Genomic DNA, 24790 nt, shown 5'->3' with positions numbered 1-24790 from the left:
GGCTCCTCCGCTGTGAGCCTGCTTCTTCCTCTCCCACTCCCCCTGCTTGTGTTCCCTCTCTCGCTGGCTGTCTCTATCTCTGTCAAATAAATAAATAAAATCTTAAAAAAAAAAAAAGAAAAGAAAACTGACTTCTAATGTCACAATTACTCCTACATATTCATTTCTTCCCTCCGAGTGCCTGTCTTCCACGGCCAGTCAGTTCTGCTGATGTTTGGGATGTGGGCCAATTCATACTGGCATCACTTGCCTAAAGATTGGTCTCTGACCTTGAAGCTCTGAATCCTTTTAAAAGAAAATAGAGATCACGTGCTTCTGCCTCACCAGCTAGGTTCATAAGGCATCTGAGATTCGGGAAACATCGAGAGTACTCCGAACACCAGCAAGACGGCATGTTTGATAAAAAGTAATCAGCTCAAAGCTTCACTTAAAATTAGATGGTACGGAATGAGAAAAATACCCGTCTCTGCTTGATTTCAGGCAAAAGGCAGAGACGTAACAAAACTAAGCGAGCGGAGCAAGATGAGAACGAGAACTACAGCACGTGCTAGAGTCAGGAGTAAGGTCTGCTTAGATGCTTTGTCCTCACATTACAGATTCTGAACACCCTACCGTATGGTCTTTTTTTTTTCCCCTCCCCATGTTTGAAGGAAACTATTTTAATGAATATTCTTTGGGAAAACCCTAAAATCTGGCGTTTAGGGAGTTTCCCCTCTTATTCTATACTTCGCCACATTTGTTTATTTGTGCTTCTACTCCGTGGTATTTGGTTTGGTTCTCCTCTCTTGATGAAAGGCTGTAAAGCCCTTGGGAACACAGAAACAGATTTCCCAGACAAAAATGAGTTTTATGTGAGCTTTTTTTTACCTGTGCCAATTAAGCACAAATAATTGATGAGCAAAATATTCTTAACATGGTTCTTTAAAATCATGGGACAGCTACAGTCACATTGACAAAAGTCTTCCTTTAAATTTTAAATTAAGGACATTTAATAATAATAGTATAATGGTACAAATATGTAGTGAGAGCATCTATTAAAGCACATTATAGCAGTCTTAGCCTTTTTTTTTTTTTCCTTTTTTTTAAAGCTAAAATGACCTAGTGGATTTGCTGATTAAAAAGGTCTACACAGGCAGGGACAATATTATAACTGAACCATTGTGTCTCAGGGTATACAGGACAGTCAATTTTGTAATCCTGAAATGGCATGTTGTCATAACTTAACAACTTCAGCCTCAGCAGATACGGAGACTGCGCTCCTTAAGGAACTGAGGTCCTTAAAGTTTAGCAAGTCACCTCAAAGATTTTTTTAAAGTTCCTTTTTGTCTCTCTTTTTTGTCAATTTTATTTTTTTAAACAAAAAAGAACATGGAAGAACAGATCCTTTCTAATATATTGTATTTCCCAGTGGGGGAAAAGGGGCGCAAAATAAAGCAACAATAACAGAAGCATATTTGCATTATTTAAAAACACAAGTACATTACATACTTAACATAAAAAAAAAGAATATTTCGTAGAGTGTTACAAACTTTCAAACATTATCCAATTTAACTTCTCTTGTACGACAATTTCATGCGGGGTTGCTTTGGTGACAAATTAATAAAGGTAAGAACCACTCTCTAGGTCTTTAATGAAATTAAAGAAGATACTCTCTTGGCACTTACTGTTATTCACGGAATTTCATTTTATTACTATTAGCAATAGTTCTGTGTTTTACAAGGCACACTCCATTGTCAGTCAGATTTACTCCAAAAGTAATCTCAGATCCCGAGGAATTACATAAGAATAAAAAGTGACAAAGAAGGACTCAGTCCAGCCTGACCCACCTGTAGACTCTGCCCACATCGATAGCTATTAAGTATTTTTGACGCATTCTAGAAAAATGCCAGACTTTTCAAAGAGAAAATCACCATGATATTCTGGTCCATTGTAACTATGAGAAGTAGGCCCAAGGGAAAACCGTGCATCAGGCAATCACGCACAAGGGTGTGAGGCAAAACGCCGCTAGCCGGATGGCAACGCACGGCTGCCCGAGGTTCAAAAAAGTACTTTCAACCATGTATAAAATCACAGTTATGCCTAGAATATTTAATGGGAGGGCACAAAGAAAGGAATTCGGAAAAAAGAGCTGAAAATGCTTACAAAGGAGTACAAATCTCTAGACGACCAATCCAACACACATATGCCATTTCATCCTCGTTTCCATGTGCCTTTAATATTGTCTAACAATGCATACATTATAAGGAGAATCCTAACCTCCAAGCCTGCCCACGATCACCGAACTCACATTATTTTCTAAAGGAACACAGCAACGGCACAACTGCTAGGCTGACCGTCATACCGCCCGCCCGGGAGTACAGAAAGAAAATCTGACATATGCAGCAGAAAGTTCAAAATGTTATTTACTAACCTGGTGCCCCTGTGGAAGTAGACGCTTCATACTGCTCTACAGAAAGAACCTTTACTATGAAACTAATCTCCAAAGCAGCTGATAGCCTGGAGGGGAGGAAACGGACTACCCAGGGAATCCACATACACAAGGAAAGCAGTTTGTTCCCAACTTGGCAACTTAAGTCATAGCCAAGCCCACAAAGCACTTTAGCCTATAAGCTTTAGTAATGAACTTGAAACCACTCCCCATATGTTAAATAGACACCGGGCTGCTGCGAGAAATAAAACCCACATACACAATTGAGCAAAGGCTTCGAGCTTCATTTTTGAACTTGCTGCCTAAGAAAACCATAACACACAAACTTAAAGAGAACCCTCACTCCCCTCTCACTCCTCAGATACTGTATTAAAGTGACTCATTCATTTTAAATAGGAGGAATACAGTCCCTCCCCATTAGAGCCCTGAATTTTACAATGTTGCCCAAGTGGTTAAGTGGTGGTGATACAGCACTGCAATTTCATTTTACATAAGAGGGACATACAAAGTTACTATTTCTGAGAGAATCAAAGTCACGTACTGTTTTCAGATTTGGGGGGATAGCATTAATTAAGCCTAAAACCTCATGAATTTCTAAAGTCTAAAAATCAACTTAAGTTCAAAAGGCATATTTATTAAAGAACTTCCAACTTTAAGGTTTTTATTTGAGTATAGTTAACACACAATTAGTTAGAAGTGTGTAGCATAGTGATTCCATATTTCTATACATTATGTTGTGCTCGCCACAAGCACAGCTACCACCCAAGGATCGTTCTAACTTAGGATTCCGACTTGGTGTCTGTATAAACTCATAATTCAGTTTCACCACCTACATTTTGGTTATATTCATAAGACAAAAGATTTTTTGGTAATATTATGGTTGCTTATAGTTTAAAATATGGAACTGAATATGACTTTCCATGGTTTCAAACTAAGAAATTCAAATTTTATTTCTCATTCTAGAAATAGGCAATTGATCATTTCTTTAAGGCATTTAGATCTTAAAACAGTCCATAATGTTCCAGCACGTTGCTGAAGAAATAATGAAAATCCACGCTCTGCTTTTTAATGGAACGTGTGCACAGTGCCATATACACAGTTTGCCCCCAGTTTTCAACTCCAAGGACAGTTTTAATCGCCGTGCTTGCTTCCATGATTTCTACTTTATTTAAAGAAGACCTATTTAACTAGTGGTCAAGAAGACCTAACTCTTGTTACTTCTAAGCCAAAAATTCAGACCAAAGAGTCCAGGAAAACTCGATTCACTTGCCACCAAACAAGATTTACACGTATTGCCGGTAAAATCAAGTTGCTCAAAACCTGTGAAACTTAAGCCATGAGCATAGAAGCACAACAAGCTCAGGCATGAAAACCTGGAGACTCCCTGAGATCTCACACATGTCCCGCCTGCCACCCGCACCCACTCCCAGGTCAGGGCTCAACGTTTTCTCGCGGGGTCACGTTAGAATGACGGGGGTCAAGACAGGCACCTCAGTGAGAAAACGAGATAAGAGGCCCTTGCCTTAAAAAGGAGTCAGAACCCCACCTGGTGGCAAAACCAAGAAAAGGCTGGAACAGTTAAAGCTCAGGGGAAATACAACTCTCCCACTGGAAGAAAAACGGAAAAGCAGAAAAGGAGCCTTTGTAAGGGTACATTAATGTCGCACACCACGTGCGGTAAGGGTCATGAAAAGTTGCCCCCCCCACAAGCGCAGAAAATTCTTAAGGATATGAAAGCATTCATGCAAAAAAATAATAATAATTACACTGAAAACCATCTCTTTTATGTGGATCTGGTTTGCAAACATACACAATGATTTACATTCCCAGAAAAATCCTCTGATAAGTAATATTCATCTCTCCTTTACCCCAAAAGCTGTGAGGAAAAATGCCCGCGAGGTCAACATCATCTCTGAAATGGAAGAAATATGGATAAACCCCCAACTCAACCAGCTGAGTACTGGTGGGTCAGTGTCCACCACTCTATGAAAAGGCTGAATCCCTAACACTGTTCCTGCCTCTCTGTCAAAAGTATTTCCTTTGGTCTCATATAAATTATTTCAGCCAACAATGTACAGCATCAGCCTCAATGGAGATGAAAATAGTTACATACTGGGTTTCAAATTACACTAGAGTAATAAACTCCAGAAAAAATAAAAGTATAGTAGGAAGTGACTTTTTTTTTTTTTAAAGATTTTATTTACTTGACAGAGAGAGATACAGCGAGAGAGGGAACACAAGCAGGGGGAGTGGGAGAGGGAGAAGCAGGCTTCCTGCCGACAGGGAGCCCGATACGGGGCTCGATTCCAGGACCCTGCGATCAAGACCTGAGCCGAAGGCAGACGCTTAACGACTGAGCCACCCAGGCGCCCCAGGATCTGACTTTTAAATAAGCCCAAGCCACATTACTGAAACCAAAACTAGTAATAATAGCAGCTAATATTTAAGCTCTTACTACAAGAGCTTAAATGGTGGGCATGGTTCTAAACTTCACCAGTAGTAAATCATTTAAATCTCACCAGTGTCTTATTATACCAGTTTTACAGATGAGAAAACTGAGGTCCCTAAAGGCTAAGCACCTTGCCAAACAGTGAGCGGTGGAGCCGGGATGAGAACCCAAGCACTGGCTCTGATGTAAACACTCCTAGCCACGTGCTTTAATAACTCTGTCCTCCCGAGTGCATGCCACTTGGGAAACCCTGCCAGACTCTGGTCAGACACAAGGAAGGGCAGATGGGAGAGGAGAACTGCCCCATAGACAGTCCTCGTGGTGGCGCAGAGTGGGAAAGGCTTCGCAGCCAGGCAGCCACAGAACTGAGACCAGAAGGCTACATGGCAGGTAAGGGACCCCTAGCCAGAGGGCACCCACTCAGCCTTCCAAGCAAAGAGGGAAATGGGGAACAGGCCACTGGAGGGACCACAGGGAACAGAAGAAAAGGCTGCAAACGAGGCAGGGGTCCTCTGATGTCAATTGCACAGAGGCAAAGAGGCATCCAGAGAGTTTAAACCAGAAAGTGATGAGATGTGCATGTTGGAAAGATAAATAAGGAGCCAGGCCTTGTAGAGTGAGTAGAAATTAAGAAGACATTCCAGGTAGATGGAAAGGCAGACGAGTGCAGTCAAATGTACAAGCTTACACTTTCCCAAGCGTTACCAAGGAGGCTGGGGCCGTAATGCAGGCTGCAGGGATGCTAGCTAGTTCTCTTGCAGAAGCTAGGTTCGGGGCCTGAGCCACTTGGAGGTTGCTGAGGCATCCACAGAGCTGGGAACATGGGAGGAGGAGGGGCTGGCCAGAGGAAGAGGGGTGGCGTAGCCAAGCCCCTGGGTTGGACTTTAGAGGCAGAGCGGGGGTCCTGCAGGCCAGCCTGCGTGGACGTGCGGGAGATACAGGTCTGGAGCTCCAGTTCCCGGCCTGCACAGAAGGTGCACAACTAGCAGACATTGCACAGAAAGGATGGAGGCCGGCAGCTGGAGGGCACAAATGAGTCTGCTCAGAGAACACACAGCCATACCTGTGACTTGTCACAGTAGAAATCAAAGGTATCTTCGTATCACATCATGGTCATGGCAAATAACTCAAAGTGTCTTTTCCACTCATCACTACTTCAAAAGTGTAGTAGTTACTACACCTGCCACTAGTTCTTGATATGTAATATCAATATAAATAAGAAAGGATATGTATTATAATGTTACGCATTTTTTGGTATACGGATAACTGTGTATCAGTATAATTGGTTTCCTTTGTAATCCAATGCATTCTAACTTTATGCATGTAAGTCTACGCATTTAATTTCATGCATTAAACATTATTCTGAAAAGGGATTCATTAACTTCTCTAGAATGCCAAAGGCACCCCATGGCGCACACACAAAAATAAAGAACATCTAGGGGGCGCTGAGTGGCTCAGTCAGTGAAGCATCTGACTCTTGATCTGGGCTCAGGTCATGATCTCAGGGTCATGAGATCAAGTGCCACTGTGGCGGCCTCCCTGCTCAGCGGGGAGTCTGCTTAAGATTCTCTTCCTGGGACTCTCCCCCTGCTCACACGTGCACACTCTCTCTCTCTCTAAAATCAACAAATAAATCTTTAAAAAAAAAAAAAAAAGAACATCTGTATGATTTAAGGGGAGAAAGAAAAAACCACAGAGATTTTTAAAAGGAATTCAGAAAAGGGGGGACCTAGTAGATGACCCAGGATTCAAACCCAGGATCTCTGACTTGTGTTCTTTCCTCCACCAACTGCACACCCTAAAAATAGTATATAAAAATACTTCATCCCTTCATTTGTGTCAGCAAAGTGCTTTCACGTGTATCAGCTCATTAGCTCATCACAAAGATCCAGAGTAGGAAAAGTCAACCCCAACGGCGTGGAACTTCAGAGAGGCCACAACCCGGGAAGACACCTCTCCTGGGGGGTGGGAGTGAGAGGACGTGGCATCCACCACCCTTGCTCTATGGGGCTGCAGTCGTGAGCACAGAAGAGTGTGTGAAGTCTATCCCTTTTATCAAATCAGCGAGAACCTGACCCGGAGAGGAAGGAATAGTGAGTGCAGAGCCCAAAGAGTTGATCCTGCTTCTTTCCGGGCTTCCATCTTTAGGCAAGCCTCACAATTTATTTGGATTCTTTGCTCAAAGCTCTTTTATTTAGTTCTCGTTGGCGATCCAGGGTGAGTTACAAAATTTACAATATTTCAACTGTTTAATTTTCCTTTGGCTATAACCAGAGCAGAAGCCTGTACTTAAGCAATTAGTTTGAAATTAGATAGACAAACTAAAACAATGCACTCTCTGTTCCCTCCTCGCTGTGCCCGCTAACTGGCGTTCATTATTTAATCTGTGACGCGTGTTGCCAGGGCTGCATCAGTAACAACATAGCTTATTGTCTTCACATCCACTCTCCATTCTGCATCCTCTGTCATGGCTCCTATCTATATATATATTTTTTTATTTTGCTTCTTTTACAGAGTCATTTTCTTAACTGCTAAAAATTGCTCTAAACTATATTCTAACCCCCCAAAAGGTAACAACATTTTGTAACTTGGTAATAAGAAGAAACTTAAGGTGTAAGGACAGACACCCTTTTAGGTTACTGCAAATTTGCACAAAATTATATCATTAAAGCAGATTTTATCTCATGGCTGACTAAAAAACTTATCTTAATCTTTCTTTATAACCTGATCAATTCACAGATTACTTGGCACCTTCTCATATAATGCATGCATTTCCTTTTCACAATGTGGCTTTATACGACTGACATAATATGGTCTTCCGAAAAACAAGTTGTGTACTTCTCAACATGCGTGTTAAAACATAAATTATTATGTTTATTAATGGGCTTTTAATTTCTAAATTCCTTTTTCTTTCTTTCCATAATAAGGAGCCATAGTAAAAATGGTCACTTGCCTTCTACTCACATCACCTAAAAATTAGAATGGGAATTCTTGTGGGTAAAAACGAAAGTTCAAAATTGGTCTCCAGACCCTAGGAACAGAAGAATGGTGCCCTCCTGCTGCTGCCTCACTGTGGACACGTGGACACGTTGGACACACGGACTCAGCACAGCCATGCACTGTATGTGCTGTGAACGGTAACACCCTGGCCACCTGGTGGGGGGGGGCAGCGGGCACTGAACCTGGCGGCAACAAGCCTGTGATGCTACCTTCTTTCCTAACCACCCAGAAGCACTGCCTGCCTAGCTTGCCCAATCTAAGTAACTGGAAGGACTCCTGTGCCCCAGCAGTTCCTGTTGCCCAAAGCCACCTGTTTTGTTCCCACCCTGTTTTCTTTACATTGCTCTCAAATAGCTTCCTCGTTATATTTCTTCCACCAGTCACAAAGGTTTATTCAATCTTCACACCCCCTAGTTCTTCCCCTGCTTCAGGTTTGTGTCATGGCCCCACCTGTGATGCCTTTCTCCTTCACAATCAGTAAAAGACTAAAATCCTCCCCAGCTGTTCCTGGGGCAACCCAAACCCACATTGTCCACAAAGCCTTGTCAGATCACCTGGGTTTAGAAAAAAAATCGTTTTTATTTATCACACCTCGAACAATCAGCAGCAAACACATTAGACAGCTAATCATGCTTGATGATGTTTCCACTGTTGTCCGGATTGGTTATTTAAATATCCTATGGCATTTAACTTTTCATGTGGTTGTATCTATTTCCTCCAACTAAGTTATCAAGAACTGCAGATCATAGGTTACACCTCTAAAACCAACCATTATCGAAAGCATACACCAGGCAAATTAATTTTACCTTAGAGAGCATTCATATCTATTTGTTGATCATGAGACTTAAATCATTTATATTATTAAATAGTAATTATAATAACAGCCAACACTATCACCATACTATCTTACTACACCCAATACTCTGACATGCACATCTGCCCTATGAGTTAGATATCATTATTTCCCCCACTTCTCAGATGAAGAAAACGGGGCCAGCAAGGTTAACTTGCCCGGAGTCATCCATTCTACATGTATTTATTGAGCAGCTATTATGTCGACAGCCACTGTTAACAGCATTTAATGATTCCAAGCAGAAATTCCCTATCCTCAGGGAACTTGTATTCTATTAGGACAGATAGACTACCAACAAATAAATAGCAAACCAGATAATGCTAAGTGCTAAGAAGAAAACCAAAGCAGGGTAAGGGACTGGGGAGTGATCATTGGGTAGGCGGCCCACTCCTTAGGGAGGGTAGTCAGAAAAAGCCTTTTTGGGGAGATGACACTTAAGCAGAGACCTGAATGGAGTAAGGTAACAAGCCATGTAATTATCTGGAGGAAAGGTTCCAGGCAAAAGAAACAGTAACAGCAGAGGCCCTGAGGTCAAACCAAGCTTGGAGTGTTCAAGAACAATAGAAAGGTCGGTGCAGTCAGAGTGCTGTGAAAGAGAGAGCAACAGAAGAGAGTGACGTCAGAGAGCAAACAGAGAGGTCTGATCGCATAAAGCTCTGCAAACCACTGCACAGTCCCCCCCCACCCGGAAATATAATGGAAAAGCCCTGAAAGGTTTTAATCAGGGGAGTGAAATGCTGTGACATTTTAAAACATTACTCCAGTTGTGTGACTGAAGAATAGACCAAGAGAAAGCAGATTACTTAGAAGAATCCTGCAGTAAACCAGGTGGGAGATGTTGGTGGCTTGGACTGGAATGATGGCTATGTAGAAAAATCTAAAGTATATTGTGAAGATAGAGCCAAGAGAATATTCTGATGTGGGTTGTCGGTCTTCTGTGCGGGATGTAAAAGAAAAAGAGGTGTCAAGGAAAACTCTAAGACTGGCATATAAGCAACAGGGAGAAAAGTCCAGTGACCGAGCTGGGACACAGTGCGTAGTGGAGGGTAAGGAGGGGCAGTATGTTTTAGAGGCAAATCAAGAGCTCCATTTTGCATGATTAAGTTTGAAATACTTTTTATTTTTTATTGTTTTTAAGATTTTATTTATTTATTGAGAGAGAGAGAGAGCATTCGAGTGGAGGGAGGGGGAGAAGGAGAGGGAGAGAGAGAATCTCAAGCTGGCTCTACACTGAGCATGGAGCCTGACACAGGACTCGATCCCATGACCCCGAGATCATGACCTGAGCTGAAATCGAGTTGGATAGTTAACCAGCTGAGTCCCTGATATACCTTTTAGATAACCAAACGAGGATCAGTAGGACGTTGTAAATATAAGTCTGAGGTTTGGCTATGTAAGGCCAGGATTCTGAACTGAGATATAAAATTGGAAGTCAGTTGGCTTTTAATAACATATTTACACCATTTGACCTACTGAGAATGGATAAAGCACAGAAGGATAAGGACTGAGGTTGAGGGCCCTCTAACATCTAAATGTTAGAAAGAAGAGAAGGATATATCAAAGGAGGCCAAAAAAGAGCAGATGGTGAGTTGGGAAGAAAAGCAGGAAAACATGATGAGATAGAAGCCAGGTGAACAGGGGTGCCTGGGTGGCACAGCGGTTAAGCATCTGCCTTTGGCTCAGGGCGTGATCCCAGCGTTATGGGATCGAGCCCCACATCAGGCTCCTCCGCTATGAGCCTGCTTCTTCCTCTCCCACTTCCCCTGCTTGTGTTCCCTCTCTCGCTGGCTGTCTCTATCTCTGTTAAATAAATAAATAAAATCTAAAAAAAAAAAAAAAAAGAAGGCAGTGAACAAAATGCTTCAAGTATAGAGTGATCAATTATGTCAAAGGCAGCTGAGAAATGAAGTAAGAGGAAGACTGAACTTGCCATTGAATACAACAACATGGAGGTCACTGGTGATGAGGCAAGAGTGGTTTCAGGGGAACTGGGCACAAAAACCTAAACAGAGTGAGTTCAAATGAGAATGTGACTACAAGACATTGCTGAAAGAAATTAAAGACCTAAATAAGTGGATATACCATATTCATGGATTAAAAAACAAAATATTGATGTCAATTTTCCACAAACTGATCCAACAGATTCAACAATCCTAATCACAAACATCTCATTGGACTTTTTTGTAGAAATTGACAAGCTTATTCTAAAATGTGTATAGAAATGCAAATGACCTAGAATAGCCAAAGCCATCATAAAAAGTAAGACCAAAGCTGGAGGACTTATACTACCTGACATTAAGACTTTGACTACTAAGTCGACAGTAACCAAGACAGTGTGATAACTGACATGGAATCAACAAATAGACCAATGAGACAGAAAAGAGAGCTCAGGGACAGACCCACACTTATATGGATATTTGAATTTTCACAAATCAACAGAAAAATCCAATAAAGAAGGAAAGGATCTACACCTGAGGCTAAAAAACTAAATTCCTATATGACAAAAATAAATAAATCTCGACCTCAACCTTGGACCATATATAAAAATTAATTTCAGATGGTTCATAACCCTAAATGTAAACGCTAAAACTGTAAAGCTTTTAGATGACACAGAAAGCAATAAACGCAAAGGGAAAAAAATCAGACTTCATCAAAGTTAAAAATTTCTGTTCATCAAAAAGACACCATTAAGAAAAAGAATAGGTAAATCAAAGCCTAGAAGAAAATATATGTAAATACATGTAAATCATATATCTGACAAAGGACTACAGTTCAGTAAAAAGACAGCAAAAGATTTGATGGGACATTTCACAGAGGAAAATAAACTAATGATTAATAAGCACATGAAAAAATGCTTAATGTTAATATTGATCAAAGAAACGACATACATACACACCAGAATGGACAAAATCAAATGCTGGCAAGAATGCAGAACAACCAGAATTCTCATATACTCTTGGTCCAAGTGTAAAACAAGACAACCATTTTAGAAGAAGTTCTGGCAGTTTCTCATAGAACAAATATATACCTACCCCACAACCAAATAATTTCACACCGAAGTGTTTCATCAAGAGAAAAGAAAACACATATGCACAAAACGACTTTTGTGTTTTTTCATGGCAAGTTAATGGCCCAAACCAGAAAGAGCTCAGGTATCCACCAAGAAAATGAGATACAACTGTTGTATGGTCAAACAATGGAATAATAATAATTAGCTACAGAATACTTAATAATGGAATGATACTGAGCAATGGAAAGACATGAAATATACATGATATGGATGAATCTCAAAAATATTACGTTGAGTGAAAGAACTTACAAATAAAAGTACATACAGGAGCATGGAGCGTGAGGGAAACTTCTGCGGTGATGGTCATACCCCATACCTTGAGGAGGGTTTGGTTGCAGAGGTGGTGTGTTCATTCATCAGAACTCTGAGGGGTGCACTTAAGATCTGTTATTTCAGGGTATATAAATTATACCTCAAAAGATAAAATAACTATAGACAAATACTGAACTCCAGTTAACAATATGCACACTGGAGAGTTTAAGACAGAGTCTACTGATGCCTGCAACTTAGTTTAAAATGTATCCAAACATAAGATGGGTTGATGAAATGATAGGGGATGGACAGATGGCAAGATATGTGTTTGTTATAGTTAGTAAGACATAACATTAATTGCAGAGTCTAGGTGGTGGTTACAGCAGTATTCACTTTAAAATTCTTTCAACTTATCTGTATATTTGAAAATGTTCATAATAAAATGCCGGGCAGGGGAGAAAGTAAAAGGTAAGGAACTGGAGGGAGCAAGAGCAGACAACTCACTCAAGAGTTTTGCTTTGAAGAGGAACAGAGAGGGGCGCCTGGGTGGCGCTGTCGGTTAAGCATCGGTCTCTTGGTTTCAGCTCAGGTCCTGATCTCAGCGTTGTGGGACTGAGCCCGGAATCTACTTAAGATGCTCTCTCCCTCTCCCTCTGCCCCTCTCCTGCCCCCATCCTTTCTGAAATAAATAAATCTTTAAAAAAAATTAAGAGGAGCAGAGAGGTGGGGCAAAGCCGGTGAGAAACAAAAGATTAAAAGGTGTATTTTTAAAGAAGAGAGAGATTACAGAATGTTTGAATAGTAAGAATGACCCAGTGAAAAGAGGTACAATGATGAAGCTAGTGGGAGAATCCTGTAGAAACCAAGTTCTGAACAGACAAGAGCACAAGACCTGGTGGGTTGTGGGTAAGGTGGACCTCTGCCAGGAGCACACACAGCTCATCCGTGGCAAAGAGCGGACTTTGGGGGACAGAATTATGTGTGAAGGCAGGAGGATCTGGCAGTGGGAAGAGGAGGTGCTGCTCTTCTGACTGCTTCTATTTTCCCTGTGAAATAAGCAGCAGGATCATTAGCAGAGAGACGGACAGGAGGAGATATTAGAGGCTTGAGCAAAGAGGCAAAAGGTATGAAATAGTTACTTGGGAGAGGGAAAGTATGAACTTACTGGGGAATGTGGTAGGATTGCCGGAGTGCTGAGTGTCACTGGAGAGGGTGGAGTGATCAATTTAATGTCATCAGAGAGGTGGGGGGGGTGTGTGTGCGTGTTTCCCAGATATACTCAGCTGTTTGGAGCAGAGTGCAGAATAATAACTGTATAACCCTGATTTTTACCCGGACTGGGTTTTGCAGGAGAGTAAGGCAGAGGGAGGAGAGGGGCAACACAATGGACAAGATGAAAAGGTGAGTAAAAGGGGAAAGGCAGAACACACGGGGCATTAATGGAAAGCAAAAAGGTAGCAGTCAAGGGCTGGAGGTAACAATCAATCTGGGAATATCAGAAGTGAGCAGAAAAGCTGGTGGATGGTGAAGCTGGGATTTGAACCCTCATATCTGACTCCTGTGTCCACTCTCCTAACTGTAACACTCCCCAGCATCTTCAGCCCTCTGGCCTCTATAATTCTCTGTGCTTGGACAGTGTGTGTACCAATTTTGTCTAAGACGCTAAGGCTATTTGCCCTCATTTGCTTAAAAATAATTTCTATAGAAATGTTCTTTATTTTCAAGGAATGGGAAATGCAAGACAAAGGGTTGGTATGATTTTCCATCCCAACAAATTGGCTAGGAGAGAAAAATTTATTCTCCTGTCCCTTAACACATGCCTTCTGGTCTTATATTTCCCATTCCTAAGGGGAATGAGTTGCTACTTGGAACAAAATAAATAGAACATTAGAAGGATTTGAAGAAACTAGACTCAAAGTAATTATTTCAAAAGAATTTATTTTAAAAACATTTAAGCACTGGGGCGCCTGGGTGGCTCAGTCAGTTAAGTGTCCGACTCTTGGTTTCAGCTCAGGTCATGATCTCAGGGTTGTGGAATCAAGCCTGGATTGGATTCCATGCTCAGTGGGGAGTCTGCTTGGGATTCTCTCTTCCTTCCCCTCTGCCCCTCCCCCTACTCACACTTGCACACTCTCCCTCTCTCAAATAAATAAATAAATAAATAAATAAATAAATAAATAAATAAAATCTTTTAAAAATTTTAAGCATTAAGTCACCTCACTCTCAAGAAGAAAAAAAAAAAAAAGATGCCACGACTCAGGCATTCAGAATTTTAGACAGACTGCTAGTCGGGTATTTGAGAAACTGTTTTAAGGCACCACACACTCACTGGCATTTAAGCACTACAGGGAAAAGTCCAGATTCCTAAGCCTGACCTTCTGCCATTCAAGTCCAGCCTTTACCACCCCCCTGCACAAACATCATGGCCCAGGCAGGTGAACTCCCTTTCCTCCTACAAGACCCCTCCAGCCTCACCTCTGACCTCCTGTTCTTACTGTCCCCTCTGCCTAGTCCATCCCTTGCACCTGCCCAATCTCTGCCCATGCACATCCTCCTATCCTCGGGTTCCAGCTCAAACACAGGCAGTGACCACAGTCCTCTGCAGGTGCCAGAGTTCTACATCAGCACCTCTTCAGAGGTCTATCCGGTTGTATCTGGTATCATAGCCACTCGGTACCTACAGAATCGACCCCTTACAGAGACTCATCTAAAATTCCAGCCTGGAACTCTCCATGATTTATCTTTGTATTGGACTCAGAATGCCTCACACGGTGCCTGGCATCATAATGAATCAATGAACAGCCGTTGACAGTACAAATAAACGTTTTAGAGGGACTAATGAGAAAAGTTCAACACAATGGTAGGTGTGCCTATTTTAAGCTCAGCATCCCGTGTCTGACTAAGTTAACTCAGAGATCCAGATTTTTGAATCATGGGCTCTTGCCAAATTATCCTTCAAAAAGTTTACCCCAACTTAAATGCCCATCATGAGGTTCTAGCAATTTATATACGTGCCCTGCCTGTGTAATAGCACCGTCCCAACAGATACACAGTGTGACACAGAAATGTGAACCACGTATGTCATGTTAAATTTTCTTTTTTTTTTTTTAAGATTTTATTTATTTATTCGACAGAGACAGAGACAGCCAGCGAGAGAGGGAACACAAGCAGGGGGAGTGGGAGAGGAAGAAGCAGGCTCATAGCGGAAGAGCCTGATGTGGGGCTCGATCCCAGAACGCTGGGATCACGCCCTGAGCCGAAGGCAGACGCTTAACCGCTGTGCCACCCAGGCGCCCTCATGTTAAATTTTCTAGCAGTCACATTAAAAAATAAAAGAAACTGAAAATAATTTAGTGACATTTTATTTAACTAAATTTATCCAAAAATGCTATGTAATTTCAACATGATTCATATAAAATTATTAAAGAAATATGTTACATTTCTTTTGTACTCAATCTTTGAAATCCAGTGTGCAGTTTACCCTTAGAGCACATTTCAGTTTGGACTGGCCACATTTCCAGTGCTTCCTAGCCACACGTACCCATATCAAACAGGACGGCACAGGTCTAGAATGTCTTTAAGGATAGAGGCTGCTTCTTTCAGCCCTATATTCTCCACAGTGATTTAGGGGCCACAAGCATGCAAACTCAAGTGTGTAAAAGCACCAAGCTTGCACAAGGCTTGCAGCATAAACAGGGTTCAACCGCGGATGGCTCCCTTTCCTTTACATGCAACAGCGCTCAATAAATGCCCCTGGGATCGAACTTCCGAGGTAGAAACGGTGCTTCCCGATCAAGGCCATCAGGCTCCCTTTGCTCTGTACTCTCCAAGGACCCCTGTGACCTTAATGTGGTTTCACACCACATTTTCCTAGTATAAGAATATTTTACTCACCAATAAACTATCCGAACTACATGGAAATAATAGCTTCTTAAATAAAATAGTAACCTGGTCTTCATCAGCCCCCAGTGACTTTGATTTCTAGCAAATGTGTAGGGTTCCCTGACCCCTGGCTGAATTCATGAAAGTGAATTTCTGAAGCTGCAAAGCTGAAGAAAAGATTCAGGAAGCTAGAACCACGGGGGAGCTGATCAGAACTGGCTGGGCAGACCGACCCGACCCTCCGTTCCTGCATGAGGGGTTAGTAAAACAACTGAGTGACCTACGCAGTTCCTAGGGCCTTGAATGCTCAAGGAATTAGAATAGGGTAAACAAGTGAGAACCCTAAAAATAACCTAACATCATTAAATACTATTTAAGAATTCAAAAGGCATTTCAGAATCTCTTAGGCCTCAAAGCAACATTATAATCATGAATTTATATTGGACGGTACCATAAAGGCTGCTAATTTGAGCATTCGTGTTGTCTGAGCTTCTGTGATGTTTGATTACATACTCAAAATGCAAATGAACAAGTCTATCATATATATACACATATATCACACGTACATAATACAAAGCTCAACTGGACAAAATTTCGACTAGAATGGGTAACATGGGAATTGCCCTACCAATTCTGGTCTCTCACGCAAACGTTCTAGCCAAGCAAATATATCTTATAACACATGCATTGCCTTGTGGTTATGTCTCATGCTAATGAACTCCCTTTATTAATTAGGAGGTCATCATTGCTTTAAATCTTCTATTCTCTGTCCACCCATTCTTTGCGCCTTGGACATTCACCCAATGCATCCATGCAGCGTTCACTGAACAAATGGTTACAAGTGCGCATCTCCAGCAGAATGCTAGGCACCCAGCAAACGACAGAGAATGAGAAAATGTGGTCTTGGCCCTGGGGAAGCTTACGGTTGAATTCTCACTGCTCATTCTGCTCTTCCACTGCCAGCCTCCCTCCGAGATGCCCAAGGCTGCAGGCCTGTGTGGAAGTACCCACTAACAGGAACCTGGCTGGGTTTTTACTGACTCTATGCCATAAATCAGGCTGTCTGGTGAATTTCCTTCCTTAGAATATGGTCATCTGTGTTCAACACAGACAGACTTTCCAAATTAGTTATGTTGAAAGGGTCTATCTGCACTGAATATTTTTCCCCTTTTATCTTAAAATCAAATTACTTTCTGTTGGCGATTACTGCCGTTTGGGAATTTTTTTTTTTCCATTAAATAAATACCTGGGTGTCCCCAAGTGGCTGATGCTTCTTTCACACAGCAAGAACTGACTGTACAAAATGCAGCACCCTCGAAAAACCGCACAACCATAATATTAACCTAAGTGACAATGTTATGAATGTATGTACCAGGAAAGGAATCTAAGTATATTTGCATATGTTATAATTTATTTGATGTCAGCACGCCCAGAAAATTAAATTCAGGACTTTTTCCCTTTTTAATGTTCATGGTGTGGTATTCATGTTCGTGGTGTTTAATGTCCGTGGCGTGGTGTGTGTTAGGGGGGAGGAGTGCGGCCGTTCCAGTATACGCAGGGTATATAGAGGCAGGGTGAGGGCAGATACCTCCCACGAAGCAGCACAGTCACTGTGCCGGGATACTCATTTGGGAAAAGGGACTATCTTTTCCCTCATTATCTAATGAAATTCAGATAATACAAGAATTAATTTGGATTTTAAAAAAAAGAGAGAAAAAGACTTTTTTTGGAAAAACCATTATGACGGTCAGCCTGAAACGCAAAAAATCCCTCTGTGCTTGTGAGTGCGTCTGCACTTTCTCTTTGCGAGCACTGAAGGCAGGATACGTGCACCTGTAAACCGAGGAGACGGCTAATGGACAGCAACAGCAGTGTCAGTTACCAACCGCCGAGAAACCAGGCCAGGTCCACAGGCGGACAAGGCCAGGGAGGTGGCAGGCATGCACTGTCCCTTCATGCCCAGCATTCCCAGCGCACGCATACAGCTGAGTGCATTCAGTTAGCACGTCCGTAAACCAAACAGCTTGCCTCTGGTTTTCCAACAGCCTGGCTCTCATTAACTCACCAAATAAAAACCAAAACCAACAGACAAAAACAATGCAGCAACAAACAGAAGAATAACAAACTTTATTACACATTCTTTGAATTGTTCTAAAAAAACTTTTCACGTCCCCTGAACACCGACCCGGGAAAGTACTGCCAAAATGACAACGAAACTCAGTTCAGTCCTAGACAAAATAGCTTTGACACTTTTGCTGACCTGTGGTTCTCCGCGTCTGCAAAAACATATCACTGCCGAAGACACTCACGCTTGTTAGAATTCTGTTTATATACTTCAACTGCCAAGTCCGGTGATGTGTCTGCGCTTAAATTCTCTGTGGCCATTACAGGGGTTGGTTGGCCTCCGTTCCTAAGACGGCTTATTTGAATTTTATCTCTTCGTTCCACGACCTACTGAATGCCTACTCTCTGCTAGGCACTCTGCTAGGCACTGAGGATTCAAAACTGAGTAAAACATACACTGTCCCCAAAAAGCTGGCAAACCCACAGAGGAGGCTGCCTGTGTGGCCCAACAACAAAAGTCTACTGGGCACGAGCAGAGCTGTGCCTGAAAGGAGGGGACAGAAGTGGCTCAGAATGCAGGGAAGATGGGTGGTCAGGGAAGACTCCAGAAGGACAGAGGAGGTTTCCATATATAAGTGGACAAGGGAGGAAGGGCATCTTATTCAAAGAGCCCTAAAGCTGCAGAGCGCAATGTCTACGCTCTGCACGGAGACTCCTGGACTGGGGCAGAGAAAGAGACCGAGAGAGGTCAAGAAGAGGTGTGTCTGAAGCCACGTGACAGCCACTTTGCGAAAGGTCTTGCTTCGGCCTAAATGTTTGTGTCCCCCCCCAAAACTCCTATGTTGACATCATAACCAGCGAAGATAATGGAGGTAGATGTGGGAACTTTGGGGAGGTTCTTAAGTCACACACCTTTTGTTAGATCCTTCACTCGTGCTTGCAAGAAATCTTTATTAGCACTACGTGCCAGACACGGTACTAGACGTGGTACTGGGGAGAGCGCGGCAAACAACCAAGACATCTGCTCTAATGTTACCAGCCGTGGAGAGGGAGGCTTCAGTGGCAGACATACAACCCAGAGCTCAGAAGACATAGCAGAGCAAGTGATGGAGCAGGCCTGGGCGCTCCTTCCGAGAGATGCTCAGGGGAGGCCTCTCCGAGAGGTGATGTTTAAGAAGAGGATAGGAAGGAAGGGAGGATGCGAACCACACCGCAGTGGAAACCCTTCAATTCATATCTCCCTAGCTGCAGCAACACTCGCTGCGCTTCCCAGAATCTGGGTCCACTTCTTGGAAGACCTTAGTCACGTTGCTGCTATCTGCTGTTACACCAACCCCTAGGAAGACCTGGGTTTCTCATGGAATGTTGAGATGTGTTCTCAAGACCTGTGGTCCCTTCCCTCCTGCAAATCCACAGTTATGGGATCCCCGCGCACGGGGTCTGCTAGTTCCAGCGCACTGACTTTACCAATCCCTCCGCCCACCTGACCACAAGGTTTCTGACAGTCTCACTGGACACTAGCTTGACACCGAGTCATGTTCAATAAATATTTGTTGAACAAACGAATGAAAGCCCTGATTTCGAAATACATCCGAGGGAATAATATACTTAAATTTGGTAGAAAATCCCATAACAAAGGCCTATGTGTATTCTTTTCACAAAATCAAGCTCAACCGTTTGCAACTCTGCCCTTTCCAAAAGTCACCAACTCCTGTTTTCAAGTGAATTTAAATTGGATAACAGAACTAAGTTTTTCAAACTCTTCACTGTCTTAAGATATTCACATCTATATTTAATATAAAAGAATATAGCAGTTCTGGAATTAGTGGTGATTAACTCAAAGCTTTGTGAATATACTAAAAATCACTGACTTGTACACTCTAAAAAGGTGAACTCCATAGCGTGCCAATCATATTTCAATAGAGCCATTATTTTCAAAGAGAATATAGAGAACTCTTCCAATAAAAGATGAATGAGCATCTGAGTCTCATCACGGAAAACAAATCTGAAGCGCTACTAATTCTTCCTTTAGTTACAAAGCTATTTTTGGTTTGAATAAAGAATGAAAGGCACCGTTCACATCTCTATATATAGAAGACAGAAAGGTACAGATGAGAAAAATGATTTGTGCAATTAAAAAATTGGACATCTTGCCAGAATCGTTTTAAAAATAAATTTTAAGTTCTGTTAACTTTGATAAGCTCGCAAGGGCTGATGAGCCTCAAAGCCCTTTACTTGCTAGTGAAAATATTAAGAATAAAGTCTTAACTATCTCTGATAAAGAGAGAGGGAAAACAAAGCAGAAAAATTAAAATGCGCAATACCAGGCTCTCATTAGCTACCAATGGCAGGTCAGTCCACCTTCCTCCAGAATATCAGAAATGAGGAAACACTGATTTGTTTTTACCCCAGCTCTCTCGAGATGACAGCTAAATCATGGTATATGATGGCTTTGTCATGTGTCAACTTGGCTAGCCTCAACTACATGTCCCAGAATTACCTTCCTTGTATGTTTTCTGTACAGGTTGGCGGCAACGAATATTCTCTTTCGAGCACCAGGGGAAAGAAGGGAGGCAGCAGCCTTTTTCAACATACGCACACCTTTCCCCAGTTAGTTAATCAAATACTAATTTAGTGCCGCTGTGAAGGGGATCTGCAGATGTAATTTAGGCATGTCATCAGTTGAATTTATTCAAAAGAAAGATTACGGTACTGAATGGGACTGACAGAATTAGCTGAGAGCTCTTTAAAGAAAGGCTTAAACCCTCCCTGAATTCAGAGACTCGAGGCTTTAGCTCTTGTTCTTGAAGATCCAGTCTGCTCATGATAGATTTTTCTTGACCACCTGAATTTCAAAATCCTTATGGATTTCCAGCATGCTTTGCAAGCCCCATAAATGAGTAAGCCGATTCCTTATAATAAATCCCTTAATTCATATAACCTACTAGCTCTGCCTCTTCGATCTACCCTGACTAGTTCATGATATTGGAGTTATTACTATTGAGAAGACGGAGAAAGACCTCTTGGCATGGAATCATCCAGAAAGAAACTAAAGAATCTTACTCTTCCATGAGCTCTCTCCCAATCTCTTGCAATAATGACCAGGGGAACAGAAGATTGGGGGTGAATTAATTTTTAAAAGATGAGATTTATAACAATTTAGAGATGGAGTGAATTCACCTCAATGCCACAGCGAGGCCATAGTGCCTCATCTCTGGCCAGTGAGATGTATGTAAGAGTGACAGAACTCTGATGCAGGTCCTTGGGAGACAGCAGGCCCTTCTTCCCCCTCTTCATCCTCTCCCTGCTCTGTAAATACGAGGTTTGGAGCTCCAGCAGCCATCTTGGACAAGCGCCACAACCAGGACAGGGCAGACTGGAGAGCTGGTGAGAGCCACCACCAGCTGAGGGTGCCTGCAACCATCAGGCCAGTCACAACTGCCTGCCTGCAGACTGCTTTTTACAAGACAAGCAAAGCCACAGGCAGCGGCGGGGGGGGGGGGGGGGGGGTGTTCTGATGCCTGTAGCTAAACACAATACCTGACTGATCCAAGGATTTTTTCCTCTAGTTTTCCTATTTCCGTAGCAGTTGACTAACACATCCATGTTGATGCATTATAAGGAATAGCTGTACTTAATCTCACTGCTATGTGCATGGGGACACACCAAGTGTTTAAGAGGATTAGAGCAGACAGACAGCTATCGTCAAAATCCATCTTTATTTCTCCTTGCTTCTGTGCTCTCGCAAAAGGATACGAGAACGTTTTCACAGTCTGCAATAAATGTCTTCCCAAAGCCACTAACTTTAATTCCCATGGAGTAGAATTTCATGTGGCAAGCCTGTGGTCACATCCAAATCCACTTATTCGGCAGATTTGTGATGTAGAAAATTCACTCTACTATCCCTAGATAGGCTCTGTCTTTTCATGGCGGAGTCATCTAATTTCTCCCAAACCAACAACCCTTGAACATGTCTGGGGTTGATTTTTTGCTGAATGCAAACCACACAGACGGTCGTCTCAAAGCCTATAAATTCAGCTCAGTAGCACCGGGCTTTCCGGATGCTCGTGAACAGAACCACCAAGGGTAGCACACACTTTGGGTGGTAACCTTGCCTGCAGGAGCTCTACTGTGTCACTCCATCATGGTGAGAAAGTGCCTGGCACGCCAGGCAGCTGACAACTGTGAGAGAGAAAAAATATCAGGCCCGTGACCAAGGGAGAAAATGAAGTGATTAATATGGAAAACACAGCGAGCAACATCAAACAGGAAAAAAGTTGACATTTCCCTTTAGCTTAAAGTAAGTTTGTTTACTCCTCACACAGACTATAAAAGACCGGATCAAAGTATTGAATCGTGCAAAAGTGTCAGATGTCTTCCTGACCCTGGGTCATTTATGATAACTGCAGAGTCTCTGACTCCTTTATTTAGAGGGAGGAAAGGAGGCGAGTGTGCATAATCGTAACTCTGAAGAGATAAACTTGGGGAACTGTGAGCGTGAACACAATGGGCCAAACTGCTCCCAGCACGAACCACGACCGTGGTGCCTCCGCTCCTTTGTGCCATTTCCTTCCGTTCAGAGTTCCCCGGACATTCCTCCCTGTCCGGTTCTTGGGCCCCTGACCCCTGACACCATTCCTGAGCACTGCTGTTCCCTGGGGTTCTGAGCTCTGGCAAGTCTACCTGTCAATGCCTCTCATTCCACATCCTCATGGGAGGAGCGTCTCAGGCCCGGCCTCACCAGCTTTACAACTCGCAATGCCACCAATTCTCTCCTCTCTTTCCCCGAATGCCCCCAACCCACTGAACTATTGTTCCACAGGCACCTGTCATCTAGTTCAGAACTGAACACGATCAAAATCGGCCTCGCCTCTCCATTCCATCCTCTTTCCCTTTTCCCCAGCCCAGCCACACACATGTGTCCCCCACCCCCCATATTCCACACCTCAGTTCCTGGCTCCACCACGCACCCAGGGGCCATGTTCGCCCTTGTATCTACTCCCTTATTTTTCTACTCCGAGTAGTGGGGGCTGGGTGACCCACAAATGAAATTCACCCACTCCAGGAGTGCCAATGGATCACGGGGCTCCTGGCCTTCAGGCATTCATCTCCACCAGCTAATCTGCAAGGAGGGAAGGGGGCCTTCGGACAGAGAGGCCTCTGTGACTTCCAGGGGCCAAATCAGCAGAGGGCAAGGGGCTGTTTCCCGGCCCAGCTCCACAGCAGTGGAGACTGTGGCAGTCAGCAGCTGCGGGAAGACATGGAAAAGGCTGTCTGCCCCCTCGCCTCTGTGAGTCATGGAAAAACCACCTGGCGACATTGGGCTCCTGGACACAAATGTATGCAAGGTGTCCGAGGTACACACCATTTCTTTCTAGCACCTCCTCCCTCAGATTTGCAAACTTAGGAAAATAAAGCCGGGCACATGGCTTCCTTGGCATGGATCCCATTCTCCAGGAAGGCACCCACAGCTACGGTGGGGGCAGGGCCTCACCTCCAAATCCTTTTGGCCATTGGTCATCAACAAAGCAGCCAAAGCAGAAGTTGCCAAGGGCATGGGCTCTGCAAGCACAGGTAAGGTATCTCTGACTCCAAGAGCACCTGGAAGAGACTTTTAGTAAAGGTCCTACGTATCCACGTTTGAACGCAGACCAGTAAAGTCTGCATTACCTCTATTAACCTGACTTCCTTTGAACCCTCATGCTGGCAGAGTCTGAAGACATTCCCCAAGTCTGTCTTCTACTTTTCACCCCTACTGTGGCTCAGATACCTTTTCCCCACACCCTCTTTCAAAATATTTCTACAGATTGCTACCAAAGTGATCTTCTAGAAGTCTAACGCCAGGAGTGTGCTGGGCTGAGAACTGATTGGTAAGTTTTCAAAAATTTTATGACTCATTTGTTAAACACACAATTATGAAAAATTAAATTACATAAACTTACAGTAAAATAAATTATATTAAACCCGAAGATAATAGGTACTCAAAATTCATCATTTCTTTACTACTATAATACATTTTTACTAATATATATGTCCTCGAGGTTATTTAGGTCCGTTTTGCCCATGTGACAATACTGTGAACTGTGCTGCTACGGGGCATCTGCTCCCTATAACCTGAAGTTGGCTGCAGTGGGAGTCTTTTCACACGGACACAGACAAGCCCTATAAATTATAGTTTGATTTTTGTTTGGTGGATTGTCTAGGCTTAAAAAACTGAGGGAGAAAATGTTGATAAAATATGTGGTGCTTGTGGGAAGTATACTGTGAATAAAATGAAAAGCTGAGGAAGTAATTCTTCTAATACTATCCAATTCACAAAGATGCTTCATGAACGAGGGAAGTTCTGGGACACGGCTTCATTGTTTCACTTTGTTCTTACTCCATACTGTAACAAGAAAACACCAACTACCCTTTTTCATCAATTATAACCATAGGTTGGCTATAAACACAAAATTCAGCAAAAACCGACAGAAAGTTTTCAGAATTAATGAGCTATACGGACTTTACAATAAAGAAAATTGTATGTTTTATTATTTATTTGTAAATTGTGTGCTATACATCCTTCACATCAGGAAAATTTATAACTCACACACACACACACACACACACACACACACAAAACTTATTTTTCTGGAGAGCTGGTTGTTAACCATTTACCAGCACACCACTGCAGAAATCTGACGAGGTGGTTCCTTTGTTCCAAATCCTTCCATAGCTCCCTATGTCCGCCACCTTTTATGCTCTGCTTCAAATCCTCTCAGACTCACCTCATGTTCCCGCCATTGCGACGGC

The 24790-nt window shown here is 42.7% G+C and overlaps 1 protein-coding gene across 1 annotated transcript in view; it reads right to left on the bottom strand.

Moving 5' to 3' along the window:
• Nucleotides 1–23617, bottom strand: part of PLD1 (phospholipase D1) — a 192017-nt gene extending 168400 nt beyond the window's left edge. Inside the window, exon 1 of the mRNA XM_040621604.1 lies at nucleotides 23493–23617. Coding sequence (XP_040477538.1) covers nucleotides 23493–23512 — 20 coding nt within the window. The 5' untranslated portion in view covers nucleotides 23513–23617. The remainder of the gene's footprint in view (nucleotides 1–23492) is intronic.
• Between the last annotated feature and the right edge of the window lie 1173 nt (nucleotides 23618–24790).

The sequence above is a fragment of the Ursus maritimus genome, unplaced genomic scaffold (assembly GCF_017311325.1).
Source record: "Ursus maritimus isolate PB19 unplaced genomic scaffold, ASM1731132v1 scaffold_4, whole genome shotgun sequence".
In the NCBI taxonomy this organism is placed as follows: domain Eukaryota; kingdom Metazoa; phylum Chordata; class Mammalia; order Carnivora; family Ursidae; genus Ursus; species Ursus maritimus.
This window is presented reverse-complemented; position numbering and strand designations above follow the sequence as displayed.